Raw genomic sequence first — 21485 nt, forward strand, 5'->3', positions numbered from 1 at the left:
CTTTCACTTTAATAAACCTGACCTGAGGTCAGTCTACTTGGAAACCTGCTGTCGCCTCAGAGTTCAATGCACAAACCACGTGACCTTTGACCCCAGCAAAGGCGATCCCGGAGTGTTTTGTCACAGTATGTAGTGTTTGTTTGTTTTTTTACATTTTATGCTGGTAACCAGTGTAAACATCGGGTTACTAAGCGCGGCCCTGCGCTTAGCAACCCGATGTTTACCCTGGTTACCCGGGGACCTCGGCATCGTTGGTCGCTGGAGAGCGGTCTGTGTGACAGCTCTCCAGCGACCAAACAGCGACGCTGCAGCGATCGGCATCGTTGTCGCTATCGCTGCAGCGTCGTTTCGTGTGAAGGTACCTATACTGCCATACATCGCCTACAAATACATATTTTCCCTACAATATTGTATGTGTTATTCATATTCGGCATGTTTGTTTATTTTTTGCCTCTGTAGTGCAGCGGTAGCACACTATGCAGTGATGAGACAGTGATCCTGCAAAGTTCAAAGCAAAAAAGTCTCTTTAATGTTCAACTCACAAAAATACACAGCACACGATATTCTCTGGATCGCAGCCGGGAAACATATCCTCCAGATAGCAGCCAATAAACCCACCAGTCCACCTTCGAGACTGGTTGCTGTGGGCGATTGCACCACCGTGTGCACTCTAGGTGACAGGCTTTTCAGCTCCCTTGGCTGTTTGGCTCCACTTGCCTGTGTTACCTCCCACTGGTGCAGCTCTGCAGAACCTTCTGCTCTGCACTCTTGCAAAAACAAAACTGTCATTGACACGCTCAAACCCTTTACTGCAGGTTTTTTAATTGGAGTCTGTGGCCATGGGACGCATGGATAACCCGCCCAGGACGGAAACAGACTGCCCCACTACCATCCTGTAGTCCATTTAAAAAATAAAAGCCCAGCAGGTTTTCTTAAATCTGCCCTGGACAAATAGCTTGTCCAAGACATATACTCACTTTAATTCTGCATTACAATCACAGCTACACCTGTGACTGCAATTCACTCCCATGGCCTCAAAACGCCTCTGTGCACATCCTGGTGGGAACACACAGCGACCCTCACATGTGACACCGGTCACTGCCTCACATCGAAAATACAAAGTAAATGTGTCATGTTGCACTTTAGGCCTTTTTGAGATAATTTCATCTTTTGGCTTGCTTAATTTTTCACAATAACGGTTGCCCAAACTTTTACATGCCACTGTACACCTCTACACCTAAAAAATGAGGATCACAGGCAGCTGAGTCTTCAGCTTCTACATGAGGTCATAGATGAAGAAGAGGAGACTGGGCATAAAAACAATCAGCAGAGTAAGGAGGGGGACGTTCATGTCTGTTATAGAGTCACCTGGATACTACTCCCATCATCCCATGTAACAATCATTCGTCTGTTTCCTACAGATGGACTCAGTGTAAGAAATCCTCCGGAGAGATGTCCGTCTCCTCTGTATTCCCAGGACTGTCCGGAGAGTCACCAGGTAGATGAAGCTCGGCCTCCACCACATCTATATGGGGCCGCGCTCAGAGATTTGGGGTCTTCTGGTGATGTCTGCTGTATTGTACTGAGCTGTTATATATGTGATATCAGGGCGGAGATCTGACTGGTATTAAAGTGGAGGATGAAGAACAGATGATGGACGATCAGCCGTGTGTGAGCGATGTGAAGGAGAGTCCAGGAAATGATACCACAGGTATGTAATAATGGGGTCACCGGGGTCTTCTGGTGACGCTGCACCTTACAGAGAATGATAGTTCACAGTAAATTACACGTCAGATGGGCATTAGCATATGACTAATGACATAGTGCTATTTACTTACCAAAATCTGAGCCGAAATGCTGAAGCAATGTACACCCCTTGCTGTGTGTGTATATAGATATACTAGATGGTGGCCCAATTCTAACGCATCGGGTATTCTAGAATATGTATGTATGTATATAGCTGCCACACAGAATATAGCACAGGCCACGTAGTATGTAGGAGCCATGTAGTATATAGCAGACAAATACTACGTGGCCTGTGCTATATACTGTGTGGCTGCTATATACATACATTCATACATATTGTAGAATACCTGATGTGTTAATACAGCCCAAACAGTATATATCACAACCCACGCAGTATATAGCAGCCACGCAGTATATAACACAAACTGTAAAGCGCTGCGGAATATGTTAGCGCTATTTAAAAATAAAGATTATTATTTATTAGGCGACGTAGTATATAACACAGGCCACGCTGTTATGATCTGGTGGCCTAGGAGCAGCATGGACGAGCTCTGGAGTAGGTGGCCTCTATACTGACCGCAGACCCTGAACTTAACACCGCAACTAGAAGTAGCCGTGGGATGTTCCTGTCACTCCCTAGACACCTCGTCACAGCCGGAGGACTAATTACCCCTAAAGAAAGAAACAGGAAAACTATCTTGCCTCAGAGAAAATTCCCAAAGGAAAGACAGCCCCCCCAAATATTGACTGTGAGAGGAGAGGGAAATTGCAAACGCAGACTGAAAACAGAATTTATCAAAGGAGGCCACACTACCTTGAAAGAAAAGACAGGGCAGAGTACTGTGTGGTCAGTATAAAAATACTACAAAAATCCACCACAGAGAATACAAAAATCTCCACACCTAAATAAAGGCATGGAGGGTAACTCTGCAACTTCAGAGCTTCTGCAGCGCCCCAGAGTCCTGGTCGTTGCAGTAATGTCGCTCTGCCGCTAAGGGGGAGTGATGTTACGTCTGACTGCACTAAGGGAGTTCACCTGACCTGGAAACACTACACTTCACACTCCGGCCACCAGGGGGGGTGGTTCTATCTAGTAGGCCACTCCCCACACTCTGGTAAAAACTGGGGGTTGGACAGGAAGTGGGCAGAAGTAGCTGGGAAGAGCTAGAGGGAGGACGTGTCAGGGATGGGATCCTGGCAGACTCCAAGAAGCCGAACAAACCAGTGAGTAACGGGAATGCAGAAGAGAGGAAAAGAGGACCAGAAGGAGTTGTGCTGTAATATCGAGTCAACGTCCTTCTGAGGCGCAAACAGTCGGTGGCCGGAACGCCGAGCAAGTAAGAGGCTACGGGCATTACTTCAAACCACGGCAGGGCAGCCAATTATAGGTTGGCTGTCTCACTAAAACACCTAAGCAGACAACGGAGGCAGCTGTGGGAGAGGGGCGACTCTAGGCTCCCGGAAGAACTCCAGGCCTGCCCCGTCATACGGGTGCGTCCCAGCCACGTTATCTGGGGGACGGAGAGAACGAACATCGGAAACAAACACAGCAGTTGTGTGAGGACTATTCCGGGGTGTCAAGCAGGGAAGGACTACAACACCTAGGCGCTAGAAGGTAGACACTGATTCCCACCTGTAAAGGGGACTCCTGATGTGCCTTTGGACCTGCTGGACTTGCGCAGCCTGGTTAACCGTATCCCGGACTGAGGACCTCGACACCTTCAGTAAAGAGACTGCATCCCTGTGTCCTCGTTATTGACTGCGCCCTGCACCGCACCATAACATCATCTCATACCTCCACCTTTATTGTACGCCCCTCAGCAGGGTCACGGACCGGGTCTAGCCACTGTGAGAATCCCAGAGCAGAGACTCAGAGGCCCGGTACCGGGTACCCCTCGGCCCTGCGGCAGTGGGGGCGCTACAACTTGGCGTCACGAACAGGATCTACTTAAGCCCGAGGAGCGGGTCATGTGTGCCTTGGAATTGTGATTGAACTGTGCTTAGACCGTACTTTATTGGAAAGACTGTGAGTTGCCATTACTGTGAGGATTGCCGCCAAAAGTTCCCGCCACAATTCGCCATTGCCGCGCACGGAGGGAGGAGCCTTAGCTTCGTGGGCGGAGCCAGCCAACAGAAGCGCGGAACGAGAAAGCGCGATAAAGCGCCAATCCCGGAAGAAGAACTCGGACCTCCAGCAGGTTAGTGGGAGGAAGGGACAGCCATGTCCGAGTCGGGAGGAGAGGAGGTGGCGGTCGCAGCCGTAGACGCAGGGGCACCTCCGGACCCCGCGGCGGGCGAAGCCGCGGCCCTTATGCCACCACCGGTTGCCGCAGAACCCGCTGCCCCCCTCAGCCAGTCGGACGCTGCCGCTTCCACGAAAGCCATAATGCCCTTCTCCATGCCGTACCTGCCTGGAGCAACCTGGCTCCCACGATACTCCGGGGAGTCGTATAAATTCACTGACTTTAAAAGAAGGGATCTGCAGCCTGCTCGAGTTCTATCCCCTAACAGAGCCTCAGAAGGTTCATATGATAATCAGCCAACTCTTTGGGGCGGCTCTGAGAGAAGTAAAGTCCTGGCCCGCCGCAGATAAGGGAACGGCACAGCAGATTTTTGCGAAGTTTAAAGCCACCTTCGATACCCGTACTGCTACAGAAATTAAATTGACTTTCTATGGATGCAAACAGAGACCGCAGGATAGCTTACGGGACTATGCCCTTAATCTCCAGGAGGCGCTGCGGGCCATTAAGCAGAGTGACCCCGGCAGCCTGCAGGATGAGGATAAACTTCTGAAAGAGCGGTTCATTGAGGGGCTCCTGTGCAGTCACCAAAGGGGCCAACTACACTTCCTGGCTATGCAGAATCCAGACTTGACTTTTGCGCAATTCAAGGATAGAGCTATCCAGGCGCTGCAGGAGCGACTACCCGGCCGCGCAGTACCACCCAGGCGCCCCTCTCTCACATACCACCAGGAGGTGGCGTCGGATGCTCCAGTTGCTGCCGAGGCCGACGCCCAGAGCCTGGAGGACGACTCCCCTGCAGGACTCCGCCTCCAGATGCAAGAGCTGACCAGGAGCAATGCTGCCCTAGCCCGGACGGTGCAGTCCCTACAGGAGGCCCCCAAGAAGAAGATCCAGCTGGCTTCCGGACCAGAAGATGTCCCCTGGATGCGACAAAGGAGAACTCCCCCGACCAGAGGCCGAGACAGCGATCGCTTCCATCAGGACGGACGACCCATCTGCCGCCGCTGTCATCAGGTGGGCCACCTGGCAAGGTACTGTCCTTTAAACGAGCCACCCCTGGGGCAAAGGGCCAACCCCCAGGAGTAGGACGATCAGGCCCACCGCATTGGAGAACCAAATACGTTGGAGGACGACCAGTTCTTCCTGTTGTGGTCGACGGTATCCCCATGAACGCTCTGCTGGACACCGGTTCCCAGGTGACGACTATGCCTTATGTGCTTTATAAACGGTATTGGGAGGACACCGATATTACTCGTGGCCCTGATGACGATTTCACCATCATAGCCAGTAATGGTCAGCCGTTGCCACAAGTAGGGTATAAAGAGGTCACCCTCAAGGTGGGGCGGGTGGAATTGAAGCCCAAGGGATTGTGTTTGTTGATATTGATCGTCGAGAATGTAATCCCATGATGACTATCGGTACCAATGTTATAGAAAATTGCCTTGCGGAAGTTATTGTTTTGTTGCAAAAGGTAGCAGAAATCGCTGGCCACAGTGAACAACGCGCCCTGCAAAAAGAGATCAGAGCTCTGATGCAGAGACAGCAGGTAGAGCTGACTGGTGGTGAGATTGGTCGTGTCACTGTGAGTGATTCAAACCCCATTGCAATAACCCCCAGGAGTGAGATATTAATATGGTGTCGGGCACCCATAGGCCTCAGGGGAAAAGACTACCAGGCCTTGGTAGAACCCGTATATTCAGACAATAGGCCTACTATCCTGACAACCCGGGGGGGTGGTCGACGTCCGCCAGGGGAGGGTCCCGTACGTGTCCTCAATTATGGGGAGGAAGAGGTTCACCTCACCAAATATGTCACGCTCGCCAAACTGTTCACTGTTAGCAATAGTGTGATACAGACACCTGAACCCTTGGTCCCGTCAAACGTGGCGAGGGACAACGGTTCTCCAGGGCACACGAAAGATTGGTGTCAGGAATTGCATGTGGGCACTGACTCTACCCCATCCCATCAAAAACAGGGGGCCTACAGGGTGGTTCACGAGTACGAGCAGGTATTCAGCAAACACCCCTTAGATTTTGGACAGGTGAAGGGGATCCAACATCATATCCCCACGGGAGATCACCGACCCATAAAAGAGAGATATCGTCCTGTACCCCCAGCTCAGTACCAGTGTGCCAAGGACATGTTGCGAGAAATGAAGGAGGCTGGGGTGGTGAGAGACAGCTGTAGCCCCTGGGCAGCTCCATTAGTCCTTGTTAAAAAGGATGGTACAATGAGGATGTGTGTTGATTACAGACAGTTGAATCGCATTACACATAAAGACGCATACCCACTGCCCAGGATAGAGGAGTCTCTGGCTGCTTTAAAATCTGCTAATTACTTCTCTACCTTAGATCTCACCAGTGGGTACTGGCAGGTTCCCGTGGCGGAGGCGGATAAAGAGAAGACGGCCTTCACGACACCGATGGGTCTCTGCGAATTCAACTACATGCCCTTTGGATTGTGCAATGCCCCGGGGACGTTCCAGGGGATGATGGAGTGCTGTCTGGGGCACAAGAACTTTGAAACCATACTGCTGTATTTGGATGATGTCATTGTCTTCTCTAAGACCTACGAAGACCATCTGAAGCACCTAGCTGAGGTGTTTGAAGCCCTGTCTAAATTTGGCTTAAAGGTGAAACCGTCCAAATGTCATCTGCTGAAGCCCAAAGTGCAGTACCTGGGCCATGTGGTGAGCGCTGATGGAGTAGCCCCAGACCCCGACAAGGTCACGGTGATCCAAGACTGGCCGAAGCCCAGCAACCTCCACGAAGTCCGGCAGTTTCTCGGGCTGGTAGGCTATTACCGGAGGTTCATTAAAGACTTCAAGAAGGCCGTGCCCTTGCAAGACCTGTTGGTGGGCCAATCAAAGACGACTAAGGGGAAGAACGTCCCCTTTGACTGGAACGAGGGGCTGGAAGGATCCTTCACTTGTTTGAAGTCGGCACTGACGGGAGAAGAGATACTGGCCTACCCTGAATACGACCAACCGTTTGTGCTGTACACGGATGCCAGCAATGTGGGATTGGGAGCCGTGCTGTCCCAGGTCCAGAACGGCAAGGAGAGGGTGATCGCTTACGCCAGCAGGAAACTCCGTCCCACGGAAAGGAACCCTGACAACTACAGTTCCTTTAAGCTGGAATTCCTTGCCATCGTCTAGGCAGTGACAGAGAGGTTCAAACATTACCTGGCCTCAGCGAAATTCACCTTCTTCACGGATAACAATCCGTTAACGCATCTGGATACCGCCAAACTCGGGGCCTTGGAACAGCGGTGGATGGCTCGGCTGTCCAACTACGACTTCACCATCAAGTACCGGGCAGGACACAAGAATGCAAATGCCGATGCCTTGTCTCGAATGCCCAACTTGCCAGAAGCAGAGGAAGACCCGGAGGCACTTGAAGAGGTGGAGCTGCCTGCATTCCATCGCCCTAAAGCCACTCAGAACTCCCATCATGTGAGGAACAAGCACAAGAACCAACCGGATGCCACGTTGAATCCCCTGCCCCATCACGGGTGGGCGGAAACCCAGGATGGTGACCCCGCGGTCCGTCGGGTGAAAGAGCTCTTGACGCAGGCAGGGTTGCATCCCGGCCCAGATGATCCACAGGAGACCCAACAGCTGTGGAAGGGGAGAAGCAAACTGTTTATCCATGATGGCAAGCTGTGCCGGAGGAGCACCGACCCACGTACTCATGAATTGGTGTGGCAGATAGTGGTGCCAAGGCGGCGACATGCGCCCATGGTTCTGGGAGCCTACCACGATGGAGCCGGACACTTCGGATGGAAGAAGCTAGAGAGGCTACTCCGAGGGAGGTTCTATTGGATTGGCATGAAGAGAGCCATTGAGAAGTGGTGTCGGGAGTGTGGTCCATGTAGCCTACGCAGGAAGGACCGTGGTAGCCAACGGGCTCCCCTGCGGCCTATCATCACCAAACGGCCGCTCGAACTGGTCGCGCTGGATCATGTAAAGCTGATGCCTAGCCGGTCAGGCTATGTCTATGCTCTTACCATCGTAGACCACTACTCCAGATTTTTGGTGGTTGTCCCTGTCAAGGATCTAACTGCCAGGACTGCCGCCAAGGCCTTCCAGAGTACTTTTGTAGGCCCCATGGCTACCCGGAGAAGGTACTGACCGATCAGGGACCAGCATTCGAAGCAGAAGTGTTCCAAGAGTTCTGCCAACTGTACGGGTGTAAGAAGATCAGAACCATGCCATACCATCCTCAAACCAATGGGATGTGCGAAAAGATGAACCAAGTGGTGATCGACTTATTGAAGACCTTGCCCATAGAGGAACGGAACCTGTGGCCGACGAAGTTGCCTGACTTGGTGGATATATACAATCACATCCCAGTAAATTCCACCAACTGTACTCCAGCGTACCTGATGCGAGGAAGGCCTAGCCAGTTACCCGTTGATCTGGACATGGGGGTCCTAGTCCCCGAAGACACCTTACCGGATGCAGATTGGGATGCGGAGAGGCAGTGAAGGTACCGCAAAGTACAGGAGTGCGTGGAAAGAAGTCTCGCCCAGGCTAGGCAAAAACAAGAAAGGGACTACAACCAGCACGCTCCTGCGATTCCCCTGTCACCTGGTGAGCAAGTACTTAAGCGAAAGAGGAGACTACACAAGCTCGATGACCAATGGGAAGCGGAACCGTATACCATCCTGCCATCCGATTTCGACAACACGAAGGTCTGTCTCATCAGCAAGGACGGAGGAGAGACCTCGACAGCGATATCCAGGGATCACCTTAAGGCCTGCCCTGATAAGTTGAGGGAGAGGGAAACTGCCCCAGGAATCTCCCCGCCTGTGGAAAAGGAGAAGATGATCCACACTGTCCTTGGTGACTTTCCCCAGTCCTGGACTCAGATAAATCAGGCCATCGTGGTACCTGTCCTAACATTCCCCCAGCCGAACCCACCAGAAACAATGATGGTAGCAGATCATACGGCCCCGCAACCTCAACGAGCTCCACCTGAAGATGTCATATCAACCGTTGAACCGGCAGATCCTCCCTCTATCGGTGAATCTGCTGTACCCACTGTTGATAGCAACAGCCCTGAGAGCTCCAGCCTGCCAGTACTACCCAGACTCACTAGAAGTATAGCTAGAAGACAGTGCACTACACCAGCGGTAGCAAGCATAGCGGGCCCTGTTAGGCCAATAGCAACCCCTGTGCTGCGAAGGTCAACACGCAGCACCAAGAATCAAACTCCCCTCCGTTACAAAGCTTGGAGATATTAGTGAGGGCTGCTATTTAGTTGAAAATGTTTGTGTGTATATCTTTTGTTACAGGTTTTAAAATGGACAATAGGGCAATGGACGGTGAATTGCTCCAAAAACTTTTAAAAGGGGGCCCCTTTGTTTACCCGGGGTTCCCGCTGTTTCAACTACTGAACTGAGAGTCCTAAACTGTGCATGACCTAACTTTTGCAACGTTCAAGAAGTCCTCACCTCCCATAAAGGGAAGCACTGTTATGTTTAACTGTTTATGAGATTTCAAATTGTTGTGTGTTTCCTGTTAACATGTATTGTTGTTCTTGTTTTCCCAGTCCGGGAGTACTGGATTTAACCGGGGGGGAGGGCAGCGCCCCAGAGTCCTGGTCGTTGCAGTAATGTCGCTCTGCCGCTAAGGGGGAGTGATGTTACGTCTGACTGCACTAAGGGAGTTTACCTGACCAGGTAACACTGACACTACACTTCACACTCCGGCCACCAGGGGGGGTGGTTCTATCTAGTAGGCCACTCCCCACACTCTGGTAAAAACTGGGGGTTGGACAGGAAGTGGGCAGAAGTAGCTGGGAAGAGCTAGAGGGAGGACGTGTCAGGGATGGGATCCTGGCAGACACCAAGAAGCCGAACAAACCAGTGAGTAACGGGAATGCAGAAGAGAGGAAAAGAGGACCAGAAGGAGTTGTGCTGTAATATCGAGGCAACGTCCTTCTGAGGCGCAAACAGTTGGTGGCCGGAACGCCGAGCAAGTAAGAGGCTACAGGCATTACTTCAAACCACGGCAGGACAGCCAATTATAGGTTGGCTGTCTCACTAAAACACCTAAGCAGACAACGGAGGCAGCTGTGGGAGAGGGGCGACTCTAGGCTCCCGGAAGAACTCCAGGCCTACCCTGTCATACGGGTGCTTCCCAGCCACGTTATCTGGGGGATGGCGAGAACGAACATCAGAGACAAACACAGCAGTTGTGAGGACTATCCCGGGGTGTCAAGCAGGGAAGGACTACAACACCTAGGCGCTAGAAGGTAGACACTGATTCCCACCTGTAAAGGGGACTCCTGATGTGCCTTTGGACAGGCTGGACTTGCGCAGCCCGGTTAACCGTATCCCAGACTGAGGACCTCGACACCTTCAGTAAAGAGACTGCATCCCTGTGTCCTCGTTATTGACTGCGCCCTGCACCGCACCATAACATCATCTCATACCTCCACCTTTATTGTACGCCCCTCAGCAGGGTCACGGACCGGGTCTAGCCACCGTGACAATCCCAGAGCAGAGACTCAGAGGCCCGGTACCGGGTACCCCTCGGCCCTGCGGCAGTGGGGGCACTACACTTCCAGCTTGGCTGAATAAATCCTTACACAGACAAAGCTGGACAAGAAAAAACATAGCAATTCACTGAACTATAAAGTCCACCGCATGTGGACTGCAAAAACAAAGCCAGGACTTATCTTTGATGATTTGGACAATCCAGCAGGAGAAACCAAGCAGAGATGTGAATTCTCCAGAAAACAATGGACAACTGGCACTCACCAAAGGGTGAGGCCAGACTAAATAGCCCCGTCCAAAGTGGTAGCACCTGATGACTGCTGTAAAGGTCAAACAGCAGCACTACCACTTATAACCACAGGAGGGAGCCCAAGAGCAGAACCCACAACAGAATTCACAACACCACGCAGTATATAACACAGGGCACGTAGTATATAACATTACCCACAGTATATAGAACAGCCCACGCAGTATATAGCAGCCACGCAGTATATAACACAGGCCACGCAGTATATAACACAGGGCACGTAGTATATAACATTGCCCACATTGTATATAGCACAGCCCACGCAGTATATAGCAGCCACGCAGTATATAACACAGGCGACGTAGTATATAACACAGGGCACGTAGTATATAACATTGCCCACATAGTATATAGCACAGCCCACGTACTATATAGCAGCGACGTAGTATATAACACAGGCGACGTAGTATATAACACAGGCCACGCAGTATATAACACAGGGCACGTAGTATATAACATTGCCCACATAGTATATAGCACAGCCCACGCACTATATAGCAGCCACGCAGTATATAACACAGGCGACGTAGTATATAACACAGGGCACGTAGTATATAACATTGCCCACATAGTATATAGCACAGCCCACGCACTATATAGCAGCCACGCAGTATATAACACAGGCGACGCAGTATATAACACAGGCCACGCAGTATATAACACAGGGCACGTAGTATATAATATTGCCCACATAGTATATAGCACAGCCCACGCACTATATAGCAGCCACGCAGTATATAACACAGGGCACGTAGTATATAACATTGCCCACATTGTATATAGCACAGCCCACGCAGTATATAGCAGCCACGCAGTATATAACACAGGCCATGCAGTATATAACACAGGGCACGTAGTATATAACATTGCCCACATAGTATATAGCACAGCCCACGCAGTATATAGCAGACACGCAGTATATAACACAGCCCTCATAGTATTTAGCTGTGTGGGCACCATATCCCTGTTAAAAAAAATAATTAAAATAAAAAATAGTTCTATACTCACCCTCAGGGATCCAGCGAAGTACTGGCAATGCGCGCGCGGATGCCGCCATCTTCCGTTCCCAGGATGCATTGCGAAATTACCCAGAAGACTTAGCGGTCTCGCTAGACCGCTAAGTCTTCTCGGTAATTTCGCAATGCATCTCTGGGAACGGAAGATGGCGGCAGGCGCGAGCGCATCGTCCGACGACGGAAGGTGAGAATACCAGGTTTTTTTTTTTATTACTATTTTTAACATTACATCTTTTTACTATTGATGCCGCATAGGGAGCATCAATAGTAAAATGTTGGGGACACACAGGGTTAATAGCAGCGGTAACGGAGTGCATTACCCGCGGCATAACGCTGTCCGTTACCGCTGGTATTAACCCCGTGTTTGCGGTGACTGGAGGGGGGTATGCGGGCGCCGGGCACTGACTGCAGGGGAGTAGGGAGGGACTAATCGGACTGTCCCCATCGCTGATTGGTCGCGGCAGCCATGACAGGCAGCTGGCGAGACCAATCAGCGACGTGGGATTTCCGTGACGGAAGTTGCAGACAGGAAGACGGAAGTACCCCTTAGACAATTATATATATATATATAGATATATATAGATATAGATATCCATACATCTTATTTTATTGTGGATACCCTCAAATGAAAGCTGAAAGTCTGAACTTCAACTGCATCTGAATTGTTTTGTTTAAAATTCATTGTGGTAATGTCTATAACCAAAATTAGAAAAATGTTGTCTCTGTCCAAATATATATGAACCTCACTGTGTATATGTATGTATGTATGTATGTATATATATATCAGTACAGACCAAAAGTTTGGACAAACCTTCTCATTTAAAGATGTTTCTGTATTTTCATGACTATGAACATTGTACATTCACACTGAAGGCATCAAAACTGTGAATTAACACATGTGGAATTATATACTTAATTTCAGTTGTTTCACACTTTTTTGTTATGTCTTATATTAACATTTTTTTGTTATGTCTTATATTCTAGGTTCTTCAAAGTAGCCACCTTTTGCTTTGATGACTGCTTTGCGCACTCTTGGCATTCTCTTGATCAGCTTCTAGAGGTAGTCACTGGGAATGGTCTTCCAACAATCTTGAAGGAGTTCCCAGAGATGCTTAGCGCTTGTTGGCCCTTTTGCCTTCACTCTGCGGTCCAGCTCACCCCAAACCATCTGGATTGGGTTCAGGTCTGGTGACTGTGGAGGCCAGGTCTTCTGGCGTAGCGCCCCATCACTCTCCTTTTTGGTCAAATAGCCCTTACACAGCCTGTTGGGGTGTTTGGGGTCATTGTCCTGTTGAAAAAATAAATGATGGTCCAACTAAACGCAAACCGGATGGAATAGCATGCCGCTGCAAGATGCTGTGGTAGCCATGCTGGCTCAGTATGCCTTCAGTTTTGAGTAAATCCCCAACAGTGTCACCATCAAAGCACCCCCACACCATCACACCTCCTCCTCCATGCTTCACGGTGGGAGCCAGGCATGTAGAGCCCATCCGTTCACCTTTTCTGCGTCGCACAAAGACATGGTGGTTGGATCCAAAGATCTCAAATTTGGACTCGTCAGACCAAAGCACAGATTTCCACTGGTCTAATGTCCAGTCCTTGTGTTCTTTAGCCCAAACAAGTCTCTTCAGCTTGTTGCCTGTCCTTAGCAGTGGTTTCCTAGCAGCTATTTTACCATGAAGGCCTGCTGCACAAAGTCTCCTCTTAACAGTTGTTGTAGACATGTGTCTGCCGCTAGAACTCTGTGTGGCATTGACCTGGTCTCTAATCTGAGCTGCTGTTAACCTGCGATTTGAGGCTGGTGACTCGGATAAACTTATCCTCAGAAGCAGAGGTGACTCTTGGTCTTCCTTTCCTGGGGCGGTCTTTGCCACTGCACTTGGGGACACTTTTAACGTTTTCCCAATTTTTCGGACTGACTGACCTTAGTTTCTTAAGGTAATGATGGCCACTCGTTTTTCTTTACTTAGAATTTGTATTATGGCAAGAAAAAAGCAGCTAACAGTCTATTCAGTAGGACTATCAGCTGTGTATCCACCAGACTTCTGCACAACACAACTGATGGTCCCAACCCCATTTATAAGGCAAGAAATCCCACTTATTAAACCTGACAGAGCACACCTGTGAAGTGAAGACCATTCCCGGTCACTACCTCTTGAAGCTCATCAAGAGAATGCCAAGAGTGTGCAAAGCAGTCATCAAAGCAAAAGGTGGCTACTGTGAAGTACCTAGAATATAAGACATAATTTCAGTTGTTTCACACTTTTTTTGTTAAGTATATAATTCCACATGTGATAATTCATAGTTTTGATGCCTTCAGTGTGAATGTATACTTTTCATAGTCATGAAAATACAGAAAAATCTTTAAATGAGTGTGTCCAAACTTTTGGTCTGTACTGTGTATACATAGACATACACACACACACACACACACACACACACACACACACACACACACACACACACACACACACACACACACACACACACACACTTGGGTCCATATATATTTGGACAGAGACAACATTTTTCTAATTTTGGTTATAGACATTACCACAATGAATTTTAAACAAAACAATTCAGATGCAGTTGAAGTTGAGACTTTCAGCTTTCATTTGAGGGTATCCACAATAAAATTGGATGAAGGGTTTAGGAGTTTCAGCTCCTTAACATGTGCTACCCTGTTTTTAAAGGGACCAAAAGTAATTGGACAATTGACTCCAAGGCTATTTCATGGACAGGTGTGGGCAATCCCTTCGTTATGTCATTCTCAATTAAGCAGATAAAAGGTCTGGAGTTGATTTGAGGTGTGGTGTTTGCATTTGGAAGGTTTTGCTGTGAAGTAAACATGCGGTAAAGGAGCTCTCCATGCAAGTGAAACAAGCCAACCTTAAGGTGCGAAAACAGAAAAACCCATCCGAGAAATTGCTACAATATTAGGAGTGGTAAAATCTACAGTTTGGTCCATCCTGAGAAAGAAAGAATGCACTGGTGAACTCATCAATGCAAAAAGACCTGGGCACCCATGGAAGACAACAGTGGTGGATGATCGGAGAATAATCTCCATGGTGAAGAGAAACCCCTTCACGACAGCCAACCAAGTGACCAACACTCTCCAGGAGGTCGGCGCATCAATATCCAAATCTACCATAAAGAGAAGACTGCATAAAAGTAACTACAGAGGGTTCACTGCACGGTGCAAGCCACTCATAAGCATCAAGAATAAAAAGGCTAAAAAACATCTAAAAATGCCGCCACAGTTCTGGAAGAACATTCTTTGGCCAGATGAAACCAAGATCAACTTCTACCAGAATGATGGAAAGAGAAAAGTATGGCGAAGGCGTGGTCCAGCTCATGTTCCAAAGCGTACCACCTCATCTGTAAAGCCCGGCGGAGGCAGTGTGATGGCTTGGGCATGCATGGCTGCCAGTGGCACTGGGTCACTAGTGTTTATGGATGATGGGACACAGGAATGAATTCTGAGGTCTTCAGAGCCGCCATACTGTGTGCCCAGATCCAGCCAAATGCAGCCAAACTGATTGGTCATCATTTCATACTACACATCGACAATGGCCCAAAACATAAAGACAAAGCAACCCAGGAGTTTATTAAAGCAAAGAAGGGGAATATTCTTGAATGGCCAAGTGAGTCACCTGATCTCAACCCAACTGAGCAGCATTTCACTAAACTTCAGACAGGCCACAAACAACCAGCAACTGAAAACCACCGCAGTGAAGGCCTGGCCGAGCATCAAAAAAGGAGGAAGCACAGCATCTGGTGATGTCCATGAGTTCAAGACTTCAGGCAGTCATTGCCAACAAAGGGTTTTCAACCAAGTACTAAAAATGAACATTTTGTTTAAAATTATTGAATCTGTCCAATTACTTTTACGTTGCCCAGGATGAGTGAGGCAGAATAAAGTTTTTTCACTTTTTTCCACCTGAAACAATTGGAGTGCTGCCTTCATTTTTTTTCTGTTTAGTTTGTCTGGAGGCCTGGCAACCACTGTGAACTATTGTGATGTTCCTTTTTTAATAAAAAATATATATATATGAAAAAAAGGGGGGGAAACAGCACAGCAGACTTCCAGAAAAAAGGTGATGTTTATTTTCCCAAATGGAGTTGCGACTTTTTGGATACAATCCTTTCTCAAGTCAGCAAAGAAAGGATTGTATCCGAAACGTCGCCACGCCATTTGGGCAAATAAACATCACTTTTTTCTGGAAGTCTGCTGTGCGGTTTCCCCCTTTTTTTTCTACTATTACAAGGAGCCTTCTGAGATTGCTGGCTGGGGATTCGTGCACTTTGTTAAGGTACTGTGTTTGGTGCTGTTCCAATTATTTTTATATATATATATATATATATATATATATATATATATATATATATATATATATATATATATATTATTGTAGCGTGGCTAAAGGTTGTATAGGCGACGGGAGGTATGTGTCACAGAGATGGCTTGTCGCTGTGATGTAACCCGCAGTGTTTTCTGTAATGCACATAAAGCAATAAGGAATTGTTTGGTATATTTGGGTCCGGGTTACGGGTAGCTGTGAGAGATGGGAGGGTCTGGCTACCCATATACCTCACCCCTGGGTAAGGGGCATAATCATACCTCTCTATATGTGTTTCAGGACCTGTGGTGATGTCACAACCACATGTCTAGTCATGTGATGGGTTCCTGGGTGTGGTTAGATCTATAAAATAGAGGCTAATGCTTAACACAGGAGGGGTGTGTGGAGGAGAAAGCCTCCAGAGTGTGTTAAGGCTCCAGGACTGAGCCTGAAGGGCTGGACACTTGTTTTTCCTTTGCCTAAGCTAAAGGCTATTTGTTTTCTGTTTTGCTATATGTTTTATGGAGCAATAAACCCTGTGAACTTTTAATGGAATGCGTCTCCTGAGTGTCACCCGCCGCACCTGAGCGAGTACAACCCCTACGATATACTGTGTTTGTGTGTGTGTGTGTGTGTGTGTATATATACACACACACACACACACACACACACACACACACACACACACACACACACACACACACACACACACACACTGCTCAAAAAAATTAAAGTAACACTAAAATCCCACATCCTAGATATCACTGAATAATAATAGTAATCTTTATTTATATAGCGCCAACATATTCCGCAGCGCTTTACAGTTTAACAGTTTCATACACAACAGTCACAAGTAACAATGTTAACAATACAATAATAAAGCACAATAAGCCGCCCCTGCTCGTGAGAGCTTACAATCTACAATGAGGTGGTGAGATACAAAGTACAGGAGTGTATCTACAATGATGTATTTACAATGATGGTCCAGCCATCTTCAGGGGGTGGGGGATAGATGGAGATAGTGAATGGGCTACACACACACAAACCTAAAATGACTGATTAGTGAACGTGATAGGCCGCTCTGAACAAATGTGTTTTGAGGGAGCGCCTAAAACTATGCAAGTTGTGGATGGTCCTAATATCTTGGGGTAGAGCATTCCAGAGGATTGGCGCAGCACGGGAGAAGTCTTGGAGTCAGGAGTGGGAGGTACGGATTAGTGTAGAGGTTAGTCGGAAGTCATTTGCAGAGCGCAGCGTTTGGCTAGGCCGATAGACAGAAATGAGGGAGATGTATGGGGGTGCCGCACTGTGGAGAGCTTTGTGGGGGAGAACAAGTACTTTGAATTGTATCCTGTAATGAATGGGCAGCCAGTGTAACGACTGGCGAAGAGCGGATGTATCTGAGTAACAGCCAGATGGACGACCCTGATTCTAGAGATGTTCTTTAGGTGTAAGCGGCACGATTGGGCAAGAGATTGTGTATGGGAGGTGAAAGAGAGAGAGTCAAACATAACACCCAGACAGCGCGCCTGCTGCCGGGCTGTTATTATGGTGCCACCCACGGAGAGGGAGATGTCAGATTTAGGGAGGTTAGTAGATGACTGGAGCAGAAGAAGTTCAGTTTTGGAGAGGTTGAGTTTCAGATAGAGAGCGGACATGATGTCGGAGACTGCGGACAGACAGTCACTGGCGTTCTGTTGTACAGCGGGAGTAAGGTCGGGGGATGATGTGTATAGTTGTGTGTCATCGGCATAAAGATGGTACTGCAAGCCAAATCTGCTGATAGTCTGTCCAATTGGGGCCGTGTAGAGAGAGAAGAGAAGGGGGCCAAGGACTGAGCCCTGACAGTGAGAGGAAGAGGAGATGAAGTGGAGCCAGAGAACAGAACACTGAAGGAGCAGTCAGAAAGATAGGAGGAGAACCAGGAGAGAGCAGTGTCCTTAATGCCTAGTGACTGGAGCCTAGAGAGTAGGAGAGGGTGGTCAACAGTGTCGAAAGCTGCAGAAAGTTCGAGAAGAATGAGCAGAGAGTGGTCACCGTTACATTTTGCTGTCGGAAGGTCATTGGTCACCTTGTTGAGTGCAGTTTGCCGACTGTAGGGGGCGGAATCCGGACTGTGAAGGGTCTAGGAGGGAATGAGTGGAGAGGTAGCGGCAAAGGCGGGAGTAGACCAGGTGCTCCAAGAGTTTAGAGATGAAGGGGAGATTGGAGACTGAATTAAATATTCCAGTTGTAAATCTTTATTCATTACATAGTGGAATGTGTTGAGAACAATAAAACCTAAAAATGATCAACGTAAATCACAACTAATATCCCACGGAGGTCTGGATTTGGAATGATGCTCAAAATCAAAGTGGAAAATGAAATTACAGGCTGATCCAACTTCAGTGGAAATGCCTCAAGACAAGGAAATGATGCTCAGTAGTGTGTGTGGCCTCCACGTGCCTGTATGACCTCCCTACAATGCCTGAGCAGGTTCCTGATGAGGCTGCAGATGGTCTCCTGAGGGATCTCCTCCCAGACCTGGACTAAAGCATCCGCCAACTCCTGGACAGTCTGTGGTGCAATGTGACGTTGGTGGATGGTGCGAGACATGAAGTCTCAGATGTGTTCAATCGGATTCAGGTCTGGGGAACGGGCGGGCCAGTCCATAGCTTCAATGCCTTCATCTTGCAGGAACTGCTGACACACTCCAGCCACATGTCTGGCATTATCCTGCGTTAGGAGGAACCCAGCGCCAACCGCACCAGCATATGGTCTCACAAGGGGTCTGAGGATCTCATCTCGGTACCTAATGGCAGTCAGGCTACCTCTGGAGAGCACATGGAGGGCTGTGCAACCCTCCAAAGAAATGCCACCCCACACCATTACTGACCCACTGCCAAACCGGTCATGCTGAAGGATGTTGCAGGCAGCAGATCGATCTCCACGGTGTCTCCAGACTCTGTCACGTCTGTCACATGTGCTCAGTGTGAACCTGCTTTCATCTGTGCAGAGCACAGGGCGCCAGTGGAGAACTTGCCAATCCTGGTGCTCTGTGGCAAATGCCAAGCGTCCTGCACGGTGTTGGGCTGTGAGCACAACCCCCATCTGTGGACGTCGGGCACTCACCATCCTCATGGAGTCGGTTTCTAACCGTTTGTGCAGACACATGCACATTTGTGGCCTGCAGGAGGTCATTTTGCAGGGCTCTGGTAGTGCTCCTGTTCCTCCGTGCACAAAGCCTGAGGTAGCGGTCCTGCTGCTGGGTTGTTGCCCTCCTACGGCCCCCTCCACGTCGGATGTCTTCCTTCAAAGGCATCAGGTGTGAAATGTTTCAAATTCTCTGCGTTCTCAGGAAGGCACCCTGGGGTCTGAGACCCTGGGACCAGGAAAGCTACCTTTGCCATAGATAACATAGGTTATGACCTTTGTGATGAGCTGCAGCCTAAGAACAGATGCTAATTTACTGCCGTTCATACTGCCATACATCGCCTACAAATACATATTTTCCCTACAATATTGTATGTGTTATTCATATTCGGCATGTTTGTTTATTTTTTGCCTCTGTAGTGCAGCGGTAGCACACTATGCAGTGATGAGACAGTGATCCTGCAAAGTTCAAAGCAAAAAAGTCTCTTTAATGTTCAACTCACAAAAATACACAGCACACGATGTCCTCTGGATCGCAGCCGGGAAACATATCCTCCAGATAGCAGCCAATAAACCCACCAGTCCACCTTCGAGACTGGTTGCTGTGGGCGATTGCACCACCGTGTGCACTCTAGGTGACAGGCTTTTCAGCTCCCTTGGCTGTTTGGCTCCACTTGCCTGTGTTACCTCCCACTGGTGCAGCTCTGCAGAACCTTCTGCTCTGCACTCTTGCAAAAACAAAACTGTCATTGACCCACTCAAACCCTTTACTGCAGGTTTTTTAATTGGAGTCTGTGGCCATGGGAAGCATGGAAAACCCGCCCAGGAAGGAAACAGACTGCCCCACTACCATCCTGTAGTCCATTTAAAAAATAAAAGCCCACCAGGTTTTCTTAAATCTGCCCTGGACAAATAGCTTGTCCAAGACATATACTCACTTTAATTCTGCATTACAATCACAGCTACACCTGTGACTGCAATTCACTTCCATGACCTCAAAACGCCTCTGTGCACATCCTGGTGGGAACACACAGCGACCCTCACATGTGACACCGGTCACTGCCTCACACTGAAAATACAAAGTAAATGTGTCATGTTGCACTTTAGGCCTTTTTGAGATAATTTCATCTTTTGGCTTGCTTAATTTTTCACAATAACGGTTGCCCAAACTTTTACATGCCACTGTACACCCCTACATCTAAAAAATGAGGATCACAGGCAGCTGAGTCTTCAGCTTCTACATGAGGTCATAGATGAAGAAGAGGAGACTGGGCATAAAAACAATCAGCAGAGTAAGGAGGGGGACGTTCATGTCTGTTATAGAGTCACCTGGATACTACTCCCATCATCCCATGTAACAATCATTCGTCTGTTTCCTACAGATGGACTCAGTGTAAGAAATCCTCCGGAGAGATGTCCGGCTCCTCTGTATTCCCAGGACTGTCCGGAGAGTCACCAGGTAGATGAAGCTCGGCCTCCACCACATCTATATGGGGCCGCGCTCAGAGATTTGGGGTCTTCTGGTGATGTCTGCTGTATTGTACTGAGCTGTTATATATGTGATATCAGGGCGGAGATCTGACTGGTATTAAAGTGGAGGATGAAGAACAGATGATGGACGATCAGCCGTGTGTGAGCGATGTGAAGGAGGAGAGTCCAGGAAATGATACCACAGGTATGTAATAATGGGGTCACCGGGGTCTTCTGGTGACGCTGCACCTTACAGAGAATGATAGTTCACAGTAAATTACACGTCAGATGGGCATTAGCATATGACTAATGACATAGTGCTATTTACTTACCAAAATCTGAGCCGAAATGCTGAAGCAATGTACACCCCTTGCTGTGTGTGTATATAGATTTACTAGATGGTGGCCCAATTCTAACGCATCGGGTATTCTAGAATATGTATGTATGTATATAGCTGCCACACAGTATATAGCACAGGCCACGTAGTATGTAGGAGCCATGTAGTATATAGCAGACAAATACGTGGCCTGTGCTATATACTGTGTGGCTGCTATATACATACATTCATACATATTGTAGAATACCCGATGTGTTAATACAGCCCAAACAGTATATATCACAACCCACGCAGTATATAGCAGCCACGCAGTATATAACACAAACTGTAAAGCGCTGCGGAATATGTTAGCGCTATATAAAAATAAAGATTATTATTTATTAGGCGACG

General features: G+C 48.5%; 1 protein-coding gene across 5 annotated transcripts in view; it reads left to right on the forward strand.

The window, feature by feature from the left end:
• The window catches only part of LOC143808873 (uncharacterized), a 623474-nt gene that overhangs the window by 75213 nt on the left and 526776 nt on the right, over positions 1 to 21485 (forward strand). For 2 of the 5 annotated variants that reach the window (XM_077292022.1, XM_077292021.1), the window contains exons 5-8: positions 1422 to 1498; positions 1609 to 1711; positions 20671 to 20747; positions 20858 to 20963. The exons of the other annotated variants lie outside the window; for them this stretch is intronic. In XM_077292022.1, coding sequence (XP_077148137.1) covers positions 1422 to 1498; positions 1609 to 1711; positions 20671 to 20747; positions 20858 to 20963 — 363 coding nt within the window. The remainder of the gene's footprint in view (positions 1 to 1421; positions 1499 to 1608; positions 1712 to 20670; positions 20748 to 20857; positions 20964 to 21485) is intronic. 5 annotated transcript variants of the gene reach the window in all.

The sequence above is a fragment of the Ranitomeya variabilis genome, chromosome 2 (genome assembly GCF_051348905.1).
Source record: "Ranitomeya variabilis isolate aRanVar5 chromosome 2, aRanVar5.hap1, whole genome shotgun sequence".
NCBI lineage: Eukaryota > Metazoa > Chordata > Amphibia > Anura > Dendrobatidae > Ranitomeya > Ranitomeya variabilis.